Source organism: Passer montanus, unplaced genomic scaffold (genome assembly GCF_014805655.1).
Source record: "Passer montanus isolate IOZ18808 unplaced genomic scaffold, ASM1480565v1 scaffold3, whole genome shotgun sequence".
Taxonomy (NCBI): domain Eukaryota; kingdom Metazoa; phylum Chordata; class Aves; order Passeriformes; family Passeridae; genus Passer; species Passer montanus.
In genome coordinates this window covers 1,111,306-1,132,415 of record NW_024367707.1, presented here as the reverse complement: position 1 = coordinate 1,132,415, position 21,110 = coordinate 1,111,306, and the positions used below count along the sequence as shown (strand labels likewise).

Sequence of the window (21,110 nt, the reverse complement as noted above, 5' to 3'; positions counted from 1 at the left end):
AAGATCTGAAAATACTTAGTAAGGTCATTTGGTAATGTGCATTGCTTCAAGTGGAATGAATGCACGTTGATGTACACCTATGTTAAGTCTACACATCTGTGGTGATCTTCACATACCTCAATAGATTTCCTGCCTAGTTACTTAGGGAGAGACTGGGATACTAGATTCTAGCAGACATAACTTCTCAAGCTGTAATTAATCAGAGGTGGAAATAAAATTTCCAAGTGCTGATCTCTCTTTCTAATCCTGTTTCCTGTCATGAAGGGGTTGTACTCATTGGTAAGTGATGATATCCCCTTTAACCCCAGTTCAATACTGGAAGTGAGAAAAGAAAAAAAAAAAACAACCAACCAACCAAACAAAAAACACAACAAAAAACAAAACAAAAAAAAACTGCTACAACAGCTTTTGCCAAGTAAACTGGAAGTGAGAAAAGAAAAAAAAAAAAAACAACCAAAACCAAAGAAACTACTACTACTACAGGTTTTGCCAAGTAGCACTGACTTAACAAGTTTTTTGACAAGCATATAGTTAATAATTGCAGCAGAGGATAGTATGAACAGAAAAAGTCAGTCAGAGTATAGGCAAGGACAACCACTACAAGAGAAAAGATATCCTTCCTGAGTGACTAATGTCACAAGAACTGTCATATTTCTATTAAATTTTTAATCCTTTGACATCTTATTTGCTTTTTCCAATAATTTTGTTAAAAAAGGACTTATTTTTCATTCAAAAACTGAGAAAGCTACTGAATGCCTCGCTACAATCTCATCCATCAGGGTTTTTTTAAAGCTTAAAAATGAGGATTTTCACCTCAGTTGCACCTGTTGCCACATGCAAGCACTCTCCACATCATGGCACTGCTTAGGTTGTGTTAGAATGTGTCCCCAGGGGGCTGTCAGTGGGAAACACTCAGCTGCAGGATAGTGAACATGATCTCTTTCCCAGCTTTATTCTGCGTGGGCATAAACATGGCTTGTGGTCAGGCTACACTTCTAATTTAAAATAACTGCAGTGAAAGAATTTGTTGTTGTTTTTTTTGAACTAAGGATTAATTACTTAGAAATGACACCTAAAGATACTAGCAATATACATTAAAAGATAATAAGACACAGAAAATCTTTTACCTGGAAAAGTCTGTATTGACCTATTTACCACTTTTAGCTCAAAACCAGCATTACATTTATTCAACACAACTTGGAAATGGAATACAATTTCATGAACTAAATATATTTTTTTCCAGTTCTTCAGAGCACAATTTTAGGATATGCTTTATAGCATTATTCTAATTCAATCTGCAGTGTGCAGCATGGTAGTTAATAGCCTTTGCAGAATCACATAAAACACTTTTTTCTCATGCACTTCCTTCATAATATGAAAGGCACATTTTTAACTACTGTACACCTGGATTCATATAAATACATAGCAATACTCTAAAAATAACAACATTCTGCAAATACACAGTGAGATAAAAACAAAACAAAACAAAACACAAGCACAGATATGAAAAATATTCAAAGGGAGAGCAATTTGGAGGATTACTCAAGGTCAGAATTAGTGTTTTAGAGAAACTCTTGGACTTCAAGAAAGAAATACAGCATTTTATTGATCTGAGCAAATAATGAAGTTTTTATCATGAAGAATCTTCTGGCACTTCTATGATGAACAGAAATCTTATGACTCATAATTATTTCAGTCTACAGAAATGTGTTTCTTTATAAGCATACTAATAACATAATTCCACCAGAAAATATGTAGTACATATTACTACCTATTTAGTTACTATGCAACTACATAGTCGCTGCATTTCAAATTTTGGTACAGTTAACATGCAGTAAACATTCAGTTACATTGACTGTTCTGCAGCATGTCAATAAACTTCACTCTATGTGTCTTTCTCACTACAAAAGTATGAAGATAGAATAGAAAAAGGTGGTCTAAACATGAAGAATAAAACTGAGCATCAAATCCAGCATATGCTAAATTGCACAGAATCATAGGGGTTGGAGAAATATGTATATTTAACAAGACATTATTTCACAAAACCAAAAGATGCTTTCTCTTTAGTCTCCATTATTCAGGTATGTTTAATTTCACAGTGAGTGTAAACAGTAAAAAAAAAAATAAATAAATGGGATAATAATGTTTTAATCTGTTATACTATGATATAAAAGTAATCACAGAGTGTATAACCAAAAGCTTCTTATTCAAGGAAGAAACATTAAAGGTGGGATTAATCTTATTTTCATCTAGACACCCAGAAGACAGGCAAACTATACTCCCTCTATAAAAGACACAGACACAGCATTTCTGGAATTCAGATTTTCCTCCCTTGCCTACACACATCTGTTGTACCAGATCAAGGTCAGAGTAAACTATTTCTCTTGACTACAACAGTAAATCATTTAGACTTTTTAATTTTACAAAAGCTTTAAATTTTTTTATGTCTAAAAGTAGGCAAGCTGGTCCCCAAACACCCTTGTAAATTTGATTTTTAGGAACTAGTACCATCAGTGACAGTGAACTCACCAGCTCTAGCTGTTGTGTGAGCTTTGTGCAGGACAGAAGTTATGATGCTCTTTAAGTACATGTCAGCTGAAGGCTTTGAGTTGAGGGAATAATGGTGGCATGTGAGAGGAAGTGAGTCAAGCAATGTGTGAACATTTATACTGCCAGGAAGGTGTTTTTAAGGGCTTTAAAACAATGCACACAAAGGGAAGGTTACCAGCCTCTGTTTCAGGACATTGCTGTCATGCTGAGAACTTTTAAAGCTAATAGTTTTTAAACATAGTAGTACACAGTACACAAGTATTCATGAAGAAAAAAGAGGGCAAAATTAAGTTATCATCTCAGAATGTTCTGTGATTCTGTGATTGAAGTTATTGCAGGAGTACTTCATTCAGCACTGCCAAATCTCATACAACACAAGGAATACAGTGTTTGTGGGGGCTCTGAAAGTGTGAATATCAGATTTTTCTTCAGCTGTAATGTTTGCTATGTAATTTGGAGAAAATCATTCACATTTTATGAGTACCTGTGTATTTCAAATTGCAATGCTTATTCACAGAATGAGATACATTGTGAGGGTCAGTGTGTGAATAATGCTTTGAGATGCTCAGGTAACAGGACTCACAGTAAGTGCAGAGCACAAAATAACACACTGCTATTCCCCAGGTATTTCTTTAAGAGCAATAAAAGTAAAGCAACTCTGTATCATTCAGTGTTCAATAGATCACTAAATCACACTTCCATCTGCAGACTGTAGTGATCCAAAGTTATCTCTCTGAGATACAAAATAAAATATCCTGGACTACTGGCTGACAAAGCATCAGGAGATGGTTTTACTTCTACGGTTCATGTGGTTTTCTCTCTGTAATTGTATTTTCTCTTTTCTAACAGTGCAGTTCCATACAATAAAAAATAAAATAAAATTTAAAAAGTTACCTTAATTTCCTATATTCAGCCAAGTATCACAGAAAATTTGAACTACATGCATCACCCTGTTAATGCTGGAAAAAGTTTGCACCATTTTCATAAGGTTTATACCTTATGAAAGGGTATAATAAGGTTTATACCTTCAACGCATATGAAAAAGGAACAATTGCAAAGTTTTATTGGAGTATTTAATTTTTACTACTAAATAAAACTAAGCTCTCACTGGTAGCTCTTCTTCAGCTGCTTTAACTTGGACTGATAAAGAACCTATCAAAGATGGAGAGCAATTTAACCTTAGATAAAGTTGGAACACAAAGAGATGTCACAGATAAGAAAATTAAATTCTTAAAATAACTATTATTGATGTAATTTTGAAATGCAAATTCAAAATAAATCATATTCATTAATTTTGGGATTACTGGTTGGAGGAACTTTCTTTCAGAACCTAAGACTACATTCCACAGTGCCAGTTAAAGTTATAAATACATGCCAGTAAGTGATGCATGTTCAGATTAACTCTGGGATGCCTGTTACAACATTCAGTGGGGAAAACTACGCTGAGACAGCATTTTAAGTACTGCTTTCCTGGGTTTCTCTGGATGTCAGCTAGCTTAACACCACACTAAGGGACACTCAGGATTTTTGCAGTATCACTTCTACATGAAAGTGCCTTTTAGTTTGTCCATCTGAACAGAGGTACTAGGCTTTTTCTGCTGTAGATCATTGGAATGTAGATGTGGATATAAATTTTTGGAGTGATCTTTAAATATGCAAACTTATGTCCTACTGACACTATTTTTTCTGGCTTTTTGGAATATGTTCTAACCAAGATCTTGCAGTACTGGAGATTCCTCACAACTCTACCTCTGAAATAATTTTGTTGCAAATGGCTAGAAAGCCTCAAATTGTAACCTAGAGCTACAACATCAGCATCCAAACCACCTGACATCAGTGTTCACATGTAGCTGACATATATCCACAGGCCCTTATTCTCTCATTATTCTGAGTGAGGAGCCAGGAAAGCTTTGGTGTGCTGGTCCAGAATTTTGTACTCTAAAGACAGGCTTGGGAACTGGCTGGGTATCAGCCAGCAGGTGGTGAGCAATTGGATTGTGCATCACTTGCTTCTCTTGGGTTCTGTTATTCTCTCTCCCTCTCCTTACAGATACAATTAATATTAATAATAATATTAGTAGATTATTCAGTGTCATTCCAACCCTCCCCCAAATAAGTAAATTGTTCTTATTTAGCTTCTCTAGAGGAGAAACCCAGGAGATTTAGCTTTTCTTTCCAATTCTTCTCCCTGCTGTAGGGAAGTGAGCAAGTGGTTGATGGTACTGAGTTACTGGCTGGGGTTAAACCTCGCCAGTGCAGTGCTTCTCTCTGCCTTCCATTAATTTCTCAACTTGATCTACTGCCTGAGAGCTGACTTGGCTTCTTCAGATAAGCTGAAGGGCATCTCTGTCTTGGCTGCACTATCCATACTTATAACAAATGAATAACCAGTGATATAATTTTAAATTCCAGATTTAATTGGGCGTACAGAGAGTTTAAGTGCAACAGCTGGTCCAAAAGAGACACACAAAGGCAGCTCTCTGCTGATTCTCTTTATTTCTGCAGGAAGGAAGAACAAAAGCCCTCAATGTCCCCATGGTCTGATTGGAACTCAGAATGTCTTCACAGAGACAAAGTCCTGCTCTTTTCCTAGCAATCACAGTTTCCTAAATGACAACACTTTCCTCAGATATGAAAATTAGAACATTCTAAACCATCTCCTGATCATAGTGATAAGTCCAAAGTTTGTCTTTTCTTAAAAATCTGTTAAGACAAAGGGGGAAATGTTTCAACGAACAGTTACTCACTCTACTAAGCAAGAGCAAATCATTTTTTCCTGAACAATTTTTGTATTTTAAATCTCTTCAAAACAAGAAAATGTGTTTCTGGTGTTTCTGTACTTAGGAAAATGGATGCAGCAAGAGAGAGGAAATAATTTCTTTTGCTACTGTGCATTGGCTGGCTTGTTTCTTAGCCTTATACCTCTCAAAGACTTTCTTGAAAGAAACAGGATTTCTATAAAAATAACAAAAATCATCAACCCTTCTCACAGCATTTTCCTCTGAACTTTCTTTGTTACTAAAGATACTAAATCAATTTGAAGACATATTTTTGAATTTAGACTGTTTGTCCCATACATTTCTTTTTAAAGCACAACAGATATTGAATATAAAAAGAGAAAAAAAAACAAAAAAACCCAAACCCTACATTTATCCATAGTTTCAGATCAGCCTTGGATATTACTCTCCATCTATTCTACACCATTTTTTTATGAGACTGAGAAGAGTTGCTAAAAACAAAGGAAATATCAGCTCCTGGGGGGCAAGATCACATGTATGGACAGGACGTTTAAACAACCCCTTTTTAATTAAGCACCTAACAAGATCAGCACAAGGACATCTGTGTTATCCTGTAGGAAAAATTCTCATCAACCCTTTAAAAAATAATTTCTGTCTCTACTTTATTCACTCATGGTTTCCTACATTCCCAAAATACCTCTTAATGGGATAAAAAAGAGAGTTAGAGGGAATGTTTTCTAACTGGCTTTTCTTGCCCCCATCACCAGCTTGCTTTGGCATAGGTTAGAAATATATAAAAACATATTATAAGTGTACATCTTCTCCAACCATCATAACCATAGATTATCACACTTACATGGTGAGCTACAGAACAATCATTAATGAAAATAAGGCGATTCCTTTGTAATTACAATCAAATACAGGTTATCCTTTATGCTATTGAAAACAGTTTATGTTTGCTTGCGATTTTTTATCTCCCAATAAATTTTCATTAAAGTCAATCATTTTCCAGAGAGTAAATCATAACTTACCAGGTTAATGAGAAGGGGATCTGAACAACACTCAACAATCACAGACATATGAGGTATCATTAAAAATTATTTATAGACACAGAATTATATTATGATTAATTCACTCCAGAGGCTTTTCTAAATAGCCCTCAGAAAAAGAAAAAGAAAAAGAAAAAGAGAAAAGAAAAAGAAAGGAAAAAACAAAACAAAATCCAACAGAACAAACAACCTGGGAACCCCCCTCCCCTCAGTTCTCTGAACCCACAGAACAGATTCCAGTCTAATCTGTGTATAATTCAAGTAATGCCCCAATAAGACATGGGAAGATAATATTTAACAATTCTGTTACTCCTATTAAAGTGAGAAGTCAGAAAAAGAAGATATACTAAAATCAAAACTTAAACCAAACAGACAAAACTAGTCTGTTATTCTAACAAAAGAAGCAAAAAATATTATTGTTCTGTTTGTCTTCTTCATACTTCATGGTCTATAATATGTAGAATTAAGTTTTTTCTTGCATTCCGAAACATATCATTCTTTCCAAATTCCAAGACAGTCAAGAATACCATTTAATAAACAGCATATTAATTACTCAGATGTAATTTAGTAAGATAAAATCTTTGCTTTCTAAGACAGTGAAGTATAATTTAAAATGATTATGGAATTAATTATATTCTAAAGGCACTTGTTTTCTTAGGCTTACTTAGTGCAAAAACAACTAGATTTAATAAGACTGTGAAATGCACTGATGGCATTACATGAAATCAATTAGGGCTCACAAAGGATACTATTAAACTGTTAGTGTAGTTTTCATTTGGAGCATCATCCTCTGAGAGCTGAACTCCATGGCCTAGCAAAAAAAGTGATTTGCTACCATGCAAGAGAGAGAGAAGCCTCAATTCCCAGGCTGGAAAACATGTCTGGCAGCACTTACAGTTCTTATTGTACCATGCATCATATTAAGTAACATTAAATAAACACTTAGATAAACACACACATTATTTTTTCCTCTCTAAAACATGGGCCTCAAGTAGTACTCACATTACACAAAGATGCTGACAGATCAGACTGGTTCAATATATTTTAAAACATGTATTCTGTCAACATATTTCAAGAAGCATAAAATACTAACCAGAAAAAAACAAAACAGATCTGTAAAATTCAGGCCAGAAGCAGCTGGTAACAAAAACTGGTCAGCATCTGAATAAGAAGGAAAGAAGGCAGCCTGCCTATTGCCTCTTATGTTTATACAATTAAAAAAATTATTAGTTGCAAGAACCACTCCATACCTTATACATTTATTTTTTACTCTTCAGGAGGTTTCAAACTCCAATAGAAAACTGAAATATAGAATAAGTTCTCCACTATAAGGAGATAATCTGATCAAAATAGATCTGCTGCAGAAAGATTGTAAAACATCAGGAACTATAATCAGAGGTATATGAGAATATAGAGAAATACTAATAATTTATTATTATGCAGATTCAATAACATGGAAAGAAACTGCAGCTCTAGTTCTCTTCCTCAGGATCATGCAAATAGAAATAAATAATTAAGTAGTGAATTTCCAGAGCCCAGTTCAGCAAATTCACATGGTATTAAACTCACTCTCTGTTCAACAGAACTTCAGCATGTGTTTGATACAAAAGCCTTACAGAGAAAATCCTAACTCCACTGAGGATGAATGACTAACCTTCAGCTGACTTCAAAGGGAACAGGATGTTCTCTGATAGTTCTACCTCAATTCTTTTTTGGATGAATGTCAAAGACAAAAATTCTTAGTAGGAGAAATCATAACCCTTCAAACAACAATTCTGGACCATTTAACAGAGTGGAGAGAGACATAAATACACCAAATCTCTGAGTCTGGGAGTGAGGAAGTCTGACTATTCTGTTATGAAGAGACAAGACAAAAATGGATATACCTGAACCTTTGTGTGCTCACAGGCAACTGTGGCAGAGTCATCCAAATCTTTCTCTTAAATAGTGCGTGATTTCCTTCCTAATGATTATTCAAATAGTTATCAAGTGTTTATCTTTAAAAAGATACTTGATTTGCCTTGAGATCTATCATTTTGTACTCACTGCCATGCAAGTATCCTCTATATATTATACATAATTTATTCAGCATCTGAGGAGATGCATTTCTTTTCCTTAACATATGCCTACCTCTTCTCAAACACTTTCCAAACTTTAGTCAGGGAAATGAACACATAACTGATACATTCATCAGTTTAACTGGTGATTCAGCTTTACTTCAGCTTATGCACAGAAATCCATAAAGTATATCATAACCTCTTTACAAGCAGTTATTTGGGAAGCAAGTTAAGGAAGCAAAGTTTTGTTGCAGAAACCTCTTGAATAAAAGAAAACTGAGATTGAGAGTATATAATGTGGTCAATGTAAATAATGTTCAACCCTGAGCATTAGGAGCCTTTTCCAAGGCAGTAGTAAAAGGTAGTATTTAGTGCAGTAATGAACCACTAGGAAAAAGGTATGAAGAGCAAAATGGTAAAATTATTCAGATTAACCAAACCCAGAAGAATTTGAATAATTCCAAATGGGAAAAACCATCAGCAATATGTTAGCAGAAAGATTCAATAGATGTGTTCAAAACAACAGACACAACAAGGAATATTTAAGCTCAGTATAATCTGACAGCTCCTGAACTAGCTGTAGCCTTGAAGAAATTCAATATTTTAAATCAAGCCAAACAGCTTAATGAAGGTTCCAGTATATATTAGCATCTCAAAGATAGTAAAAATGAAAGGAATAACTATTTATGTCCATCTTTAACTCACTCTCCTGAGAGTGGGCTGTGTACCTTGTCCCAGCCAGCAGAAAAGAGAATAACACCAGACATAAAAGCAGTGACATGATGGGAAAACAAATTTATCTAAAGCAAAATTTAATAAATACATTCCATACTTCTACTTTTATCTTCCTCAACATGAAAAGAAATAACAGTGACAAATGTCCACAGCTCTAAGGGGTCAGCACAGTATAAAAAGCAAGGGGGTCAGCAATGGCAGATCTGAACTATGATTTCTTAATGCCATCTTATTTCACAAGTATATTCTGCTGGTGTTTCCACAGGAAAAAAAAAGAGAAGACAACCACTGGAAGAGCTGCCCCCCATCCCTTGGAGTAAATCCTCACTGAGAAACTTACAAGTAAACTACCTCAAAAATAAATCTAACTTCTTGGAATCAGTAAAGGTATATTGTTCATCAACTGACACTGCTGGTAATTCATTAACGTAGCTGAAGCATCAACCTCAGACATGCTCCAAGCACCAGGAACTCATGGAAATTTTGGAACAGTTTACCATTACTGGCAAGAAACATCATCAAGTTTTTCAGATTTTAAGGCAAAAAATAACTGAATCTATCATATATAAGCCATATTGTGGGGTACAGAAAACACAAGCTAGAGCTAAAAAATCCCAACACTAAATTAGACTCTAACTTGATGTGAATTTACAAAACAAAAAAGTCATACACAATAAAGGAAAAAAAGAACCTATTAAAGAAAATAAGGACAAAAGCAAACATATAACACTACCAAGATAAAATGCAGAAAGAGGGAAATGGGCATTGCAAGCTTGGCCCTTTAGACCCTTCATAAAACTCTGCTTTTACCATACACTGTGTCAATTAAACCAATGGAATCTCAGAAATACATGGCACATTTTAAACAGAAAAAATAATACCATGAAGTGGACCCATATAATGCATTGCCACAAGGCACTACTGTGCTTAAGCAGATGTATCTCAGATATGTAACTGATTATGTATCTTGCACAAAGGAAGAACCTGCAGAAATGCCAGCTAGAGTGGGTTCCAAGAGCTATTTCTTATCATTTGCAGAAGATAATATTTTTTATAGCTTGCAGGAGATGTAATGCTTAGTAGCTGGGAAGTGCTCTATATTTCTTATATTTGTCAGGGAATATAAATTTTGGGTATTGGTCAAAATTTAATTGATATTGGATGACAAACAACATAATCTTTTCCTTTTCACAAATTCCTTGCTTACTTACTCTTTTCCATTTTATGCACCTGTATCAGATTCACATAAATGCTCTGTCCTCAAGATTTACCAGTGGAATCTCACCTCTCCTCAGTGATTTTTCACCATGCCTATTTTGGGACATGCAAGAAAACCACATTGCTAATTCTACTGCTTTCCAATCTGCCCTCTGTGTTGCCACTTCCCCAAAGCCCTGCCTTGGTCAGCAAGAGTCACAACTATCAGCCTCTTGTGCCACTGATCCTTATCAGGAATAATGGGAACTCGTTATTTATTGATTTCTTTGTGACTTTATATAAAAACATGTGATTGAAATTTCAGTCATAGCTAAACAACAGCCACACAAAAAAGGCAAGCACTGCTGCTGTCAACTTGCCATGTTTGGTGGTAACCTCCAAAGAGAGACTAAGCATTTAATAGCAGACTGAATTATCCTTGGTTTCAAGCATGACTGACAAGCCAGCAAGGGGAAATCTTAAACTGCCTGCACAGCAGCTGAAGAAATACAAAAATACAGGGAAAACACCAGGGGAAAAAAAAAGCTATCACAATAATAACAATGCAAACAAAACATGACAACTAAGGTCAAATTCCTGTTCCTGGCACTCTGCTAGTCCATCAGCTTCATTAATTTCTGTGCAGTTTGTTTTAAAGAACATGAAGCCTGATAAGAAGTCTATTGAGGGGACTGAAAAGACATTCATTTGTTCTATGAGCTTTGGATGAAAGCAGCAATCAGTTTGCTGTAGTTTGTTAATTTATATATAGACTAATAGGAAATAGATTTAAGGTTAGAATTTCAGGGCACAGAGCATTAGCTTCTGTTCTTGTTCAAACAGAAACTAAAATTTTCTAATTACTGCAGAAAATCTCACCTTTAAGAGGAAGATCAACACATTTGTCTTAATTTTCTAATGGGAGGGGAACAAAAATTGACTTGTCTGTTCTTTCACAAACCAAACTTATTCTTCTTTTAGTACCTTGGTCCTCCTTCATCTCCTGCATATGAAAAGAGTAATATTTCTGAAATAGGGCAGTTCTTTGATATGCCCACATTAAGCTTCAGTTATGATTGAAGTCTGGCCACAAAACTGATCTCCCTTTAGAATACTGTTCCATAAACTATTTAATGATTTTGTCCAGTTCAATTTCCCTTGAACACCAGAGCCATCCTCCTTTTCAACAGAAAGGAGTAAAGAACATTTGACACACAGTAATTATGAACAAAGAAACAGAATTTTGTTTTAGTCAAGAGCAAAATAAAATCCAAGAATGTGGAAAAAAAAAGTGAAATAGCAAGTGTCAGAGCAGTAAGGAATGGTCTTCTAAATGCATTTCCTGCTTAGTTTCTGTTGGTAACTTGCTCACTGTACTGGAAATTGATGGCCTCACAGCAAGACACCAGCCCTATTCTCCTTTTTAATTGTGCACAATTAAATCATTAACACTGGATTACAGCTGGAGCATGGTGCTAGTAACACCAAGGTCCTGGGTTCCATCCCTTTATGGGCCATTCACTTAAGAGCTGGACTGGATGATCTTTGTGGGTACCATACCTCAGAATATTCTGTGATTCAAAACCCAAAACAACTAAGCTCTCAATGAACTGAATTCATGGTGTCTAGAAATCTGAGCAAATCCTTTGTGGAACAGAAAAAAACCGGCCATTTAATTTAAAAACAGCAACACTTTTTGGTTTTTGATGTCATTTTTGTTCATCTGTGGGAGAACTTAGCAGACCTGAAGATGATCTATTGCTTTTCTGGAAGAGATAAGGGTACTAGACTATATATACTCAAGTGGTGGGAAAATTTACTATCATTAAACTCATGCTAAAACTTTTAAGAAACTCATCCCTGAAGTCACAAGAATCCATAGATCCTTTTGTCAAATACTTTATTACTGATGCTACTCCCTCCTGAAATAACTCAAGAACTCTTTTTATAATCGTAAAAGACTTTCTCAAAAATCACAGGAATATGTTCACAAAGGTGGAAATGATGAATCACACAGTATTCTGGGTAACATTGCCTTTCAGTGCATCCTACCAGCATTTCGAAAGCATATCCAAAACTATACTCTCAAATATTAAACCAAAAACATTCACTACCACCAACTGAATTCTCATCTTAGATCTCATGTCAGGACTGCACAAAAAAGTGCTGCCAGCTGAGTGGAGGCTAAGATAAAACTGGAATATAAGCAGCTAAGATGACTTTTTAGATCTTCTGATTATATGAGCTTCATCTGGCAACTTCATTTACTTCTTTTTACGATTTATTTTTCTCATAAGAGATGAAATGTCATCATTCTGAAGGGTGTCAGGAAGAAAAAATAGCAAAGCATTGTTAACTGATGTCATTGCTGGTAACACTGATCTTATATTTGCTACCTAAATATTTGCTTGAGATTGTAAGCATTTTAGCAGAATGTCTTTCAAATACGTTACCTTTTATCTATTATCATAAAATAATCCCTCTGCATCAAATGTTTTTTTAGGTGTGCTTTTAAAAATGGATATATTAAGAAATTATATAAGTAAAACATAAACCGAAAAACATAACAAATTAAAATCAAAGTATTTAAACCTTGCCATTCCCACCTTTCTCATAGTCCTTGTCTGAGGATTTAAAATAAAGGTAACAGGTTGAAACAAAGAAAGCAAAAAATACTTAAATCTTTTGTAATAAGAAAAAAATCTTAGGTAACTTTAAAGACATCCATATTCTAAACACAAAAGGCAATATTTTTGCATCACAAACAGCAAATATAGAGTTTTTCTTTAGAGTTTGCTGGAGAGTAACTTTTGAGAAGTGTGGAGTGCTTTACTGACAAATTAGTTTCATAAAAATGAAAGGCTTCTTACGCCCACTTCTTTAATAAAAAAGACATGTGGATCCCATATATAATTCAGACTTTTCAGAATAATGCCAGATTAAAGGTTTTTTTGAAATCTTTGCCTGTTTTATTCAAAATAATAGTCAACAGTGCTCAAAGTTAACATGCTGACATATAAAATTATTTGGTCCTTGACATAATCTGAACCGTGATACCTCAGATTGAAGAGATTCACTTTTGTTTAGTGTGACCAGTTTTACTGATGGAGTAAAAGTACTTCAGTCCTTAAAGATTTCATACCAAGAGAAGTTCTCAAAGGCAGCATCTGACAAACATCTAGACTGAGAACTTCTTCCTTAAATGGTGTGGGCAGCGAAGATAAATGTTTTATCAACATCAACATAATTGCCCCACAATTACAATATTTTCCAACAGACTTTGCAATTTTAAATCAGAATCCATTGCTAAACTGGTGTAAATAACAAGCTTCAGCATGACGTGTTCGTTGCAAGAAGCAGTCTCTCCTTGTGTCTACTTCCTTTGAGCTTGGCAAAATTACATTGAAAACCAATCAATAAATCACCACAGCATGATGATAAAAATGAAAATTATAGTAGTATTTTTTTGAAAAAAAAAAAAAAAATTACATCAGAAAATGACATTTTTCACCTTCATCTAAAGTAACATTTGCAAGGACTTCTTGCTCACACCCCCATGAATGAAAGCCTATAACCAGGACAACAACTGCAGGCACAGATGTGTAAAGAGACTTCTCAAGTAAACAATATTCCCACTGCCAAAAAGTGTGCCTGCAGAGAATTTTTGGAGCTGCTCACACTCATGGTACTATACAGATTTTAGGAATGCAAACCAAGCTTCAAAACAGCAGGAGAACAGGAAGGGAAAGGATGGGTTTGCTTGGAGACTGTGATTTATTTGCTGCTTGACTTGAGCAGCCCAAGCCAAAATGAGCAGATAAGCTTTTCAGAGATGGCTCCTAGATACAGTCTAGATACTGGAACCAACTATGAATCTTCAGGATAACTCAAAAAAATTCACAATTCTGGCTGCTGCTGTGTAAATGCAGTTTTTCTCACCCACAATGCCATACAACTGTAAAACAAATATGATTACTTCCAAAAGTAACATAAAGTAAAGTAGTTAGGACAGGTACAGTATATTAAGAAAATCTGTCTCCAGCAGAATGATTGAGCTCTTTCTGTGCAGGTAACAAAATTATACTTACAAAATTCATGTACAGATAAAGGCTACATTCTAATATTTGTGTCTTTATAACAAGCAACAGCTGATTAAGAATAGTTTGCTGCTGAAAGACCAAATATAGATTATGACCTTTTGCACAGTTAGAATTATTGTTTTATTGTGCGTTTACAGACGAAGGAGATATGCATCATACTTTTGTACTGATTATGTCCTTAGTTTCTTTGGCCAATTACATTTTATACTGTCCAGCTGACATGCAAAATCAAGGTGTTTATACAACTGCCTAAATTAGAGAATTAACACCATTCTTAGTAAAACATGGGAGCTGGTACCTCAGATCTTTCAAACAGGTTTAGAAACCCATGTCCTTGCCTCTCCTTACACCGATTTTTCTCTGTTCATGCCTTGTAGTGGGGAAAAGAAAGTTACTTTTTATATTTTTTAGTTTTTTTGTTTTTTTTTTTTTTAGATTGTGGTGTGTTCTTTACTCTGTCTCGGGAGCCAAAAAAGAATCTTGAGCAGTGAAAGCTCCCAACACCTGCTGTATGGTCTGAACTCCATTGAGTTTGGCCACAGGAAATGGTGGGTGATGTGAATATTTGAAGATGTCTATCACACTGTGGTGGTTTGTAATCCTAAAGAATTCTCAGAATATGTTAGACAATTATTTTCATTATAGACACTCCATTTAAGACAGATCTAAGTCCATTTTTAGCTTGATATTTAGTGCAATTAGTGGATTCACAGGAAAGGAAAATACAAGCAGCTGTTGATATTTTTGTATAGTAATTCACGTAAAATGTTTGTGCCCACAAAAGGAGGAAGTAACATAACACCATAACAAACATTTTTTTTACACAGCAAATTTCTAATGGTTGCTTCTAGCATTGCCCTTTTCCCCTTCCTGAAAAGATTTCAGTTCATCTGTTGGATTTATTTTTGCTAATGGAAGCAATAGATATTACTTTCTCTTCAAGTGCTTCAGCTTAAATAATATGGCTATTTCTTGTAAAGCCAGTGCTTCTAAAGAAGAAGAGGCCTGTTTACAAGTCAGTCTGGCTTTTGCCCAAGTGATCAGTTCATGTGCTTTTTAGTGCATTTTGCAGTATCAAAAACAAAAGCAAAAATTAAAAAGTGTCAAGCGAAAAAAAAGGGAAAAAACCATCAAGCATTCACCAGGTTGTCTTTTAAAGGGCTTAGTGAGATACTGGTTATAGCTCAATGTTATAAACCACAACAATAAGGCAAAGGGTAAACACACAGCAATCAGCTGCAAATCTACTTAAGCAAAACAAAACACAAGCTAACAGATGTTGCCTTAATGAGTGAAGTACTTGCTTTGGCAACTATTACCAAAAGGCAAAGTGGAATTTTACCACTGCTTGCTTGCCTATTGTCTTAGTAAATTGGTTCATGGAAAAGCAGGTTTCACATTTTTTTTTACACTGACACACAATTCTGATATGACAGGTTTAAGGAAAACCAGTTCAAAACAATGTAAGCGACTCTTACTTTAAATTTTTAAAAGAAAATATTCACAAAATATTTAGGCCATTTAACTTAGCAATATAGAGAGAGAAAGCAAAATGTTCAGCTGAATATTTCCTCTTGGAACTTAAGATGTACATAAAAAGTGATAAAACTGCTTGTAAAATACTGGAGGAATGGTCAAGAATGTAATTTGGAATCTATTTCTACTGTCACTGTGAGGTGACCCAGTCATCAAGAGTACTATTCATTGTCTAGATGAAAATAACACACATGGATATATCTGAAATCATTGCATACACATCTGAGTGGAAACTAGCTTTCCTTGAAGATTATGACAAAACAATTAATGCATTCTTTCTACTGAGTAAATATTCTCCTACAGTTCAAAAGATCCCCAAATCCATAACACCATCCCCTTTTTATATTTTTCTTTGCAATAACCAGAAAGCTGATGAGTTGAAGCATAGAAGGAGGGAAAAAAATCAAAAGTGAAACCATGCAAAAAAAACCGAGAACAAATTGGTATTTAAGTCATCCAAAGGCCCATTGACTCATTATCTCCTTCCACAGGCCTCTTTAACAAATAAGGTATTCATCCAAAGGCCCATTGACTCATTATCTCCTTCCACAGGTCTCTTTATCAAAGGAATCACAGAATCGTTCAGGTTGGAAAAGACCTCTGAGATCATCAAGTCAAACCCTTAACCCAGTGCTTCCAAACCCACCTCTAAACCTTGTCCCTACGTCTCACATCTACATGGCTTTAAATCCCTCCAGAAATCTAGGACATTTTTTAAAGACCCCACTCAGGAGCTGCTGCATGGCAAAATGCCTGACTAGAGCTTCAAAGAAACCTAAAAGTTCTACATGCACAGAAAATCTTCCAAGTAAAAGTCTTATGGTGACTCGACGCTTTAGTATGTCCATATTCCTCAATGTCTCACAAAGGACCAACAAAAATGTGATCCAGCTCTTAAAGAAGCTTATCAACTACTGTGTGCAGCAATGCTTTGTCAAGTTCTCAAATCATAAGTATGACAAAAGTTATATACAAAACATTAAATTAAAAATATATTAGAAATGTAACGTCACACAATCAAAAACTAGGGTACTCATTTCACAGCTCATATTTATTCCTACACTTCTACATCTTAAAGGGAAATGTCAACTCAGTCACTTAAGCAAGTCTCTTCTTAGACATAAAACTTTTACTATTGTAATTCATCTAACATATCTGTACATTTTATATAAGCTTGCAAGGAATGTGTTTTGAAGAATTTGTACTGTCTCTCAGCCTAGCACTTGGCAGAGTCCATGCAAGAATGGTAATTCTCGCCTTTGGGCAACATTAGATACACCTGGGCTTGTGCCTGAGGCATGAACAAGTTTAGAAATGCCCATTAGCTACAATTAATACAGAGCAGCCACAGCAGCTAGAAACATATCCTGGGCTTCTCACCAGCCGGGGGTTGTGGTTCTAAATACAGAAAAAAACACTTTGGTTCTCACGTGGAATCCTTTTGAGCTGCTGATTGTATCTACTCATGAGGGATGGTTTTGAGCATTAGACTCCCAGCCTTTCTCATCCAGCAATAGACTCCAAACTCCCCAAAATCCTTCTCAGGCCACAGTGAACAAAACACAATTTTGTAAAAATATGGCTAATTCTAATAAAGCTAAAATGGCTATTGCTGTTACAGGAGAAATGCAAGAAGGTAAAACCAGAATGTTTATACTAAAATCTCAGCTTAGTTAAAGATAAAAAACTTTCAAATTATTGTGTGCCTTTCTTTTCATTCTTTTAGTGGATATCAAGAGTATCCCTTCTCTCATTTAAACAGGGTCTTAAAACAGTTGTAAGTTTGCTTCAGAAAAATGCTGCTAAAGTGACTCATTCATATGAACAACAAACTAAACAAAAAGTGACATTAAACTTCCATAGTCATCAGTGAATTAAGTAACCACTATTATGCAAGAAGATCTACTGAATTCACTGCACATTTAGCTAAACTGACTTCTCTGGTCTTGTTCATAGACTTTAATTAAAAATATGTTAAGATCTAATTCATTTATGGTTTCAGTTATAAACTATAAAGCTTAATCCAAGATACTGATTAAAACAACCTTCATATAATTTTTACATATCTAATCTTACGTGCAATGATTTAAAAATCTTTCACTACTATAAAGAAAGTAATTTTTACTGCAATATGTTATAATCTTGTAGATTGCATATTGAATGATTCACAATTTGTTGGCAAGTTGCAAAAAAAAATTGCATTTAATAAGGAATTGGCATCTAAACCAATCATTGAAAGGCTGTGAAATGTAATCAAGAATGTAGTCAAGGATTTAATAAAAACTTTCTTGACTAGAGATTTGCTTCAAAGATACAGGATAACATTTCTACTTTGAACCTGCTTTAAAAGGCTGTGTCTGTCATTTTTAGATTTGGTTTATGAGTCAGAATCACTATTGTGGTTGTGATGTGAAGATAGCACAGACATATGAAACAATGTTAAATACTTGAAATCTGATCTATCAGCTTAAGTTAGTTGGCAACTGTTTATAGCAGAGGAAAATTGGCAGGAAGCTAAATGTTATTTGCTATAAGTAAATGCTATTCTAAAGACATATTTCCAAAAAATTCTACAGAAGAGTTGTGACCACTACAGTCTTGTCATTTGCAAAAGTTGTATCTTCTGTAATCTCCAATCACAGCTGGACAATGAATGTTAGTGGAGAATAACAACAAATCTAACAAAAGAATTTATATCCTACCTTTTATTAATGGCAGCCCAGGATGCATTAACACTATCTGTCATCAGCTGTACCTTTCTGGTGTCATCTGCTGAATAATCACGGAGCAGCTTAAGAGCCAGGTCATTTGCCACATCTACATTTATTTGCCATTGTCGTATTTCTTTTGAAAATTGCTGAAGTAAAAAGAGAAAGACAGAAAGAATGAAAGAATAATCCTCAGATCAACATAAAATGATGACATACATTGCATGGTTATTAGAAAATGAGCTGAATAACTTATACCATCTGCATAAAAAGAAGGAAAAAAACAACCCACTTCCACAGATTTACTGGAAATAAAAATCAGTCTTTCTGTATGTTTTAAATTCTTTCAGTCAGAAAATCACAGGACTACTTCTAAACTCTGAGAGGACCAAGCAACCAACTTCTAAATGCTGGAAAAAACATGACAGTTCGAATTGATAACCACTGATTATAATGTTGACTATTTTTTTCTGAGACACAAATAGATGGATGCATTATTATGCATTACAGAAAATATGATTATTTGTGACATTGAATACTGAGATAGAGAATATAGTGAAATCATATATTCTGACTAATTTTCTTTTTTTATACTGTGAAATAATACTGATTTGAACAATTAATACCTGTGCTTTCAGGTATTATTTTTTTTAAATTTAGTTCATTCTAGCAAATTGTTTATGTAATTAGTGCCATCTACTGGAACAGCACTAAATCTACAATACAGCAAAATACTACTGGTAAACCTATCCATATCTTTATGCTAATTGATGGTTAATATTAAAAAGCTTTTTAAATTTTGGTAATTCTTTGTTTCCCCCTTTCCTCTCCACTTTCTCCTCTCTTTTTTTTTCTCCTCTCCACCTAGGCCAGAAAATCCAGAGCAGTCACTCAGCCAGCAGCAGCTCCCATGCATCTTTCCTGTTAGTCTTTCTCTCAGAGCAAATTTCCATATAAATGCACCGAAGCTGCATATTTAATCCATAATGTGTAACAACAAAATGGAAGAGCAAAGTTAATTGATTGCCTGCTTGTACTTTTGTACTAAACAGATTCCAACTAGCCAATAAAATGGACAATACAAGTAGAAAAACAGTTTGTATTTGTAAATAGAAATAGTAAGTTGCATATAAACATTTGAAGCTATTGACAACAAACAGTAAGACTTAACTGTCTTTACTGTTGTGCTTTAATATACAAATAGGGAAATGCCTGTGAAGAAAAAAATAGCTTTTTTCCCCCCCTTCATTCTCTGGGTGGGTGTTGATTTTTTCCCCCCAAAACTCTTATCTGTTAAAAGGCTACTTCAGCACCTCTAGGTTCTCTCCATAATTAAAAGCTGAAAACAGGCACTTCTTCCATTTCCTGTGCTATTCCTTCATGAGAGGGCAGATCACTCTGTTACTGAACACCAGACAGCCTCAGGAACTAAGACAGGACCTTGTTTATCTGCTTTGAACAAGGGATCCTGTTTCTACCAAACATTAGGAGGAGCCTACAAACCCCTAATCCTGAAAACCACCTGAACATGTTATGGTTAAGCTCGCCTAAGATGAAGCTGTCTAGACAATTTTTTAAAGAAAATTCTTTTGCTAAGTAAGGAGATCTAGACAGGAAAGGTGATAATTTTGTGGAAAACACTGCTATTTCTTTGATGAAGATACAGGCAGGTGGTTGTTTTGGAAGCAGTCTGCCAATTGAGCTATTTTGCTGCCAGAATGATACACAATAAATATATAAATTTTAATAGTTACATAAATATAATAACATATATACAAAATACGAAATAGTAAGTAAATTCTACAGTAATTATAATTTCAGTTTTGTAGATCTTAAATAGCAAGTATCTGTTCTACCTTTAGGTCTGTCTTTATTTTACCTTACCTTTTTTTTTGTTTAAAATCACACAGACAGGTAATTTTTATTCTCAGCCAAAGAATCCCCCCCTTCATTCTCCCAAAGCAGTATTCCTTTTGAAATCTTGTTTTGACTCAGATGAGGAATTCTTCACATAGAGCTGAACTTACATGCAATCCCTGGTGAAAGAGTCTAAATAACTAAGTAAAAATAAATAAATGTTAAATAATTCATGCATTAAGGTTGTAATCTCAGAAGGTCTATAAACTGATTTTGATTAAGACTCAGACTAAAATGCACTTGCTCTTTGAATAGAATAATTTTTATTCTCAGCCAAAGAATCACAGCAGACTGTTCACTGCTTTATATAGAAAAGTTACCATAACATTTTGTCTGCATTATAAATTAATGATCTGTAAATTTACTTTGAAAATAAGATCTTTTTGCCCAGATCCATGTGAATAAAATTGACCCTCTAAAATATTTGAAACCCTGTTTCATAATAAAATAAATGGGAAGATCCATTACAAGGTTACTTCCAAATGTGTTTTTCTCACTATTAACTTCAACATTAATCCATTAA

General features: G+C 34.6%; 1 protein-coding gene across 6 annotated transcripts in view; it reads right to left on the bottom strand.

The window, feature by feature from the left end:
• The window catches only part of DMD (dystrophin), a 1,159,435-nt gene that overhangs the window by 240,715 nt on the left and 897,610 nt on the right, over positions 1 to 21,110 (bottom strand). For all 6 annotated transcript variants that reach the window (XM_039714180.1, XM_039714179.1, XM_039714182.1 and 3 more), the window contains one exon: positions 18,665 to 18,819. In XM_039714180.1, coding sequence (XP_039570114.1) covers positions 18,665 to 18,819 — 155 coding nt within the window. The remainder of the gene's footprint in view (positions 1 to 18,664; positions 18,820 to 21,110) is intronic.